The sequence below is a fragment of the Wasmannia auropunctata genome, unplaced genomic scaffold, assembly GCF_000956235.1.
Source record: "Wasmannia auropunctata unplaced genomic scaffold, wasmannia.A_1.0 LD336000.1, whole genome shotgun sequence".
Classification (NCBI taxonomy): Eukaryota; Metazoa; Arthropoda; class Insecta; order Hymenoptera; family Formicidae; genus Wasmannia; species Wasmannia auropunctata.
This window is the reverse complement of record NW_012026890.1, coordinates 4,948,934-4,954,284: the sequence shown is the minus strand read 5'-3', so window position 1 is coordinate 4,954,284 and position 5,351 is coordinate 4,948,934. Positions and strand designations below refer to the sequence as shown.

Here is a 5,351-nt window from a genome sequence, read left to right as displayed (position 1 = left end):
GGGTGCCGTACGTGGCACCCTTCTCCAATCTCGGAAGAGAAGAAAACGAAGACGGTCTCGCGACAAATTGTACGTGTCGACGTCGTGTGACGTCTTATCCCGCGACCACAGCGTGCGCCTCTCGCCAGGCCTGGCGAGTGAAAGTCCTCGCTGAAATTATTATTCCTGCAGCATATTAATATCAAAGTGGACGATCCTTATAAATGTTCACGTACGGCCGATGACCGTACTCTCGAGTATCCCGTCATTTGCGAAATCTTCATCGATGTTTCGATTTATAAACCATCGCTTTCTCGAATAAGTAGATGTTACTTCTATCTAAAATAATTCAAGATTTATTTAGGTACTTTAAAAAGCTTATGCAAGAATTATTTTGTTGCACAAAATTACGTAATTGTATTACCTTGCAATTTCTAAAAGTGTCATGCATCTTAGACGATCTTATACATAATCATCTCTATTAAAAATAAAAGATTGTAATTACACGACCTCCATCGTTAATTGGCGCAACTTGTGGTATCTATTATAAAAACAGGAGCAAAGAAGCATCGATCGCTTAATTATGTTGTTTATTTGTATAGACAATTAAACGATACATATACATGTGTGTACGAATTACATGTGTCTTACTTAATTCTAATACATCGATATAATGTTTATATGCTCGGGTGAATGATTCGTATTAGGCGATTACATACAGGCGATACATTTTCTTGGGTTCGATATGGATTAGCGAAATGTTTCACTTCCCGTTTTGGCGAAACGCGAACGTGGACTATAGGAAGATGTCAACTATAACGCGAACTAATTGATCTTTTATATTCGAGGACGGCTTCTCGCGGACCGAGAGATGGTCAAGACACGATAGCCGTCAATCGATATTACTTCATGTATCAAGTCGATATAACTTCAAAAATAAAAATTATAAATGCATAAAAAAGTGATATTTTCCGATAAATTTCCCGAGCGTCATTTAATTACTTATTAAGATGCATCGTATATCTTAAGGTACACTATTCGAATACAGTCGAACATCCTGTATTATAAATCCGGGATACCAAGCACTATGCGATCACTTGGCGCGCCATTCATCTAACAACAATCGACGCTCGGCTGAATGCCGACCACAAATCGGCAAGTAAATAACTAAAAAAAAATAAAGAGAAGAAAGAGAGAGGGGGGCATAACAGGGTCATTTTCATTGTATGTGTCATTCTATCTGTCACTAAATTAAAAAATTGCGAAAAATGCAAAAATAAAAATAAATGCGAATCAGGAAAGATAGGGACGAGTTTTCTTTTTTCTTACTTGGACTCTCGACGAGTCCATAACGCGGACATTCAACTGTAGCGCTCGGATAATCGAGGCTCTACTATGAAAGTTCGCTTAGTACTGAAAAAAAGGGCTCCTGCTTTTTGAGTTTTTCGCTTGCTGTCGCTCGTGAGATCGATAATGGCACGGATTCAGAGATCGGTGTCGTACCAGGCCGCGACCTGGTTGTTGTCTTGCGGCGGTGCAGGAAGCTCTTCCAAGTGATCGAAACTCAAGTCACCATCGTGTGCGACGTCCATAGTGTCCATTGCGCCATATGTCGATCCACCACCTATCTCTAACCCCTGCATCGAGTCTACTGGTATCTGGTCATAACCTGTTGCGAGGAAAAATATTTTTTTTCTTTTTACAAAAAAATCCATTGCTCTCCGTCCGGCAATTACATCGATAAAAATTGCACACTGCACGCGAGTGCAGAAATCTCATCAATGAAGCATAATTTGCGAAGTACTTTGGCAGTCTTTTAGCTTTACAAGAATAAATAGTTTGCTATAAGTCTTCAAATGACTACATCTTTTTTTTAATAACTACCACTTTTAATCAATTTATATGATTATTTCATAATTATAACGTAAGATATCGTATTTAATTATTATATTTACTTATTAATTAATTTATGGTACATTTTTCATCAGAAATCTTTGTCAATATCTTTGCATGATAAAAATTATTTTGATAAAAAAGCTACTTTAATAGTATTAAGTAATCAGATAGATATTTCCAGAATAAATATATACATATTTTTAAAAAAAACTTGAATCTTTTTTGTTTCAATTACTAGGGACAAAATAAGCGATACAATAGCCACGTAATATTTGAAGCTCGATGTGCCACATGCCACCGTGTGATGAAACAAATAGAAAAAAGTGTTAATCTACCAGCGTTTTCATTTATATTTTCACGAAATTCATGACAAATATTTATAATACTTCCTTTTGGAGAATAAACTACAAGAACGTTCTTTTATTTAATTACTTACAAATCATCCTCCCGACTCCTTCATCATAAAACGCGTATTATAGGGGAAATAAATAATAAGGAAAAAAATATTTGCATAATAACGTAAGCATGCGTGAAATTAGTGTTTTACATATATTAAATGATGCATCTAAAATTATAAATCAGGTAATTTAAAGTAATTAGATAATATCAAAGAAATTAAATTTAACTTGAAGAAATTAAGGCTCTTATGAATAAATCATATAATGACTAAATAGTGCCTATACAAGCCAATGAACATCCGTGTCGGCTCGCATAGGCATTATTTAGTCATTATATGATCTAAAAAAGGTAAATATAATTTCTAATATGTCTTTTTGAATTTTGTATTTATATAATTAAGATATTTTTAATTATTGCGCGATTGCTTATAGAAATCATATCAATAAGTGTACATAATCAGGAAAATATATTAATAAAAAAATGTTTGTAAAAAGATGTGTTCTTAAGCTGTGTTTTCCTCTGAGTTTTAAGTAATAAAGATGATTTGCATATGTATCATTAGGTAAATTCTCTCATATATACTGTCATGAAACTAGAGATGCTCAGATTCTTTTGCGGAAAACCTACATTTAATAGTAAGAAGCATGCTCGACAAATCTTAAAGTTTCTACATGTACAACATTGAACATGCAGTTAAAACTGACAACCAATTAGACATCAAGCAGTCAAATAACCAAAACCAGAAAAATACATGAAGACCAAATGTCACCTATGTTACTGCGAGAAACTGTCGATAGCCTGTATTTTAATTTAAGTCCATGGGTTAAGCTGCTGTTAAAATAACATACGATTAAATGCATTATTTCATATTAGAGATGTTGTCGAGAAGAGAGTGGTGAATTTATTAAATTTCCCCCGTATTTACAATGCAAGACAGAATTGTTTCGTGAGGTTGCATTATCGCGTAAACAATCGTCCCGCCATGACGATTAAATACACGAGCACATTTTATGCAAGAATAAGATTCGTTTTCTATGGCCATTTGTAGCCCCGTTTACCCTCGGTCAAGGGTAACAAGTCGATAGTTCAGAAGCAGCATTCGATGAATAAAAATGGTTAACATGTAAATTACCTTGTGGTTGATAACCCCGACCGCCATGGCTGCTGTGTACGCTAGGAGGTCCTTGGCCATACATACCATCATAGCCTTGCTCAGGGCCAAGCATGTCCTGAAGATTAGGTAGCTGAGGTCAACACAAAGCATATCTTCTAAGGAAAGGCGTGTCGTGATCACATGTCGAAATACGACAAAATTCGCGCTATAGATTGATTTTTTTTTAAATAAAAAACAATAATAGAAACGGCCAAGGGGGACTTGCACGAATAATTACATGAATGACGAAATAATAAAAATAAAAGGACAATTTTTGAACATCTGCAAGAGGGACAAAACGCATTCCCATGCATACTGTAATCTTGCAAACTGTCAATTAAACTAAGGATCGTATCTAACTGCATCTCGTGATCCATTGCTTCATTAGGCACGACCGTATACGTCTTCTTTAATCTCTCACGTTTGAACAAATATTGATATAAAAAATACCAATGAAAATATAACTAAATCTCGCGACAAATTGTATGTTATGAAGCTTAAGCATGTAAAACTTAAAATTTAGTTTACAAGTTAATGTAAATACGTATTAAAAAGGTGCACTTTTTGCGTGGAAAAAGCAAACATTTCAAAACTGCTCGCTTAAAACTTGTTTAAGCGATGCAAAATTGTAATGTAATTGAAATTAGTTTTCACATTATGTACCCGCCGTCTCCACAAATATAATGATAAAGGTCTAAAGCGTAACAACTGATGGATGAAAACTAAACGTTATAGCACGCAAATAAGTACTGCAGATGACTTAGTGGTGCAAATTGGAATAATAGATAAATGATGCTGCACGTGGCTTGTAAACGCTGTTTGGAATTGAACTTACACGGGGAAAATCTTGTATAAATACCTGGTCTTTTTTTTTATAATTAGAAAGAGGGGAGAGTGTCTATAACCAAATAAGAGCTATTATCATAACGTGGCACAATTTACCGAACACAATGTAACCACCTAGAGGTGTTTAAGAGATGTACTTCTATGCTACAATATACTTTCATTTATGTCACATTACAAACCTGACTCCTGGCAAGTACTTGGAGAAATTCAATTAAAAAGGCAAAGCCAGTACATAAAAATAAAAAAGAAAAAAAAGAAAAACTAAAACTTGCTATGTTACATAGTGTTTGCAAGTAAATCTATTATCGCCACGGCACGAGATAAAATAACGTGCACTAAATGTGTGTCCGCTCTCTACGATACCTGTAGATCCGGTGCCATGCTGAAGTCGGCGTTGTTCCACAGATTTGTGTCCTCGCGGAATAAGGAATTCGTCAACTCCATGGAAAGTCGTTTTTTGTACTCTTGGGGTTTGTCCTCGCTCATGCGGAATAGCACTGCCGCTGCATAAGTAGCGACACCCTCATTCCTGGAGTGTAGTAACTCTGTCAGCGGGGCGGTAGCACCCTCCTGTTCTATTATCTCGGCGCCTTCTTTGTCAGCTGCCAGTTCGCAAAGTACGCCGGCTGCTACACGTTGAATATTTTCAATCTCGTTGAACAGTAACTGCGAATGTGAGGAAAACAGAACTGTGTTATCAAATATTGAATAAAAATATTTCTATTAAATAAAAAAAGTTACATAGGCCACGATAAATGCAAAATAATTTGTAATTTTAAGTAAAAATATAGTTTAAGAAATTCAGAAAATAAGTTGCATAGGCTACGATAAATGCAAAATAATTTTTGATTATCATTTTAAGTAAAGATACAGGTTAAAAATGTTCAGACAAAATGTTACAAGTATTGTATTTAAGAATGTTTAGTACCTACAATAGTAGCAAAAAGTTAAAGAACTGATTTTGACGAATATGCTCTTCTCATATAGTTTGAGTAATAAGGATTTGCAGAATGTTATCATTTATTCAGAACTAGAGCGCAGAAATGTTTTACTGAGTCGACAAGGCACACAGGGGATA

The 5,351-nt window shown here is 35.1% G+C and overlaps 1 protein-coding gene across 5 annotated transcripts in view; it reads right to left on the bottom strand.

Annotated features, from left to right (window-relative positions):
• Positions 1-551: 551 nt before the first annotated feature.
• LOC105453419 (armadillo segment polarity protein) overlaps positions 552-5,351 on the bottom strand; it is a 9,675-nt gene continuing 4,875 nt past the window's right edge. For 3 of the 5 annotated variants that reach the window (XM_011695369.1, XM_011695367.1, XM_011695368.1), the window contains exons 8-10: positions 4,637-4,939; positions 3,407-3,518; positions 552-1,648 (exon numbers count right to left, since the gene is read on the bottom strand). In XM_011695369.1, coding sequence (XP_011693671.1) covers positions 1,464-1,648; positions 3,407-3,518; positions 4,637-4,939 — 600 coding nt within the window. In that variant the 3' untranslated portion in view covers positions 552-1,463. The remainder of the gene's footprint in view (positions 1,649-3,406; positions 3,519-4,636; positions 4,940-5,351) is intronic. The other 2 variants (XM_011695370.1, XM_011695371.1) reach the window with 2 other exon arrangements.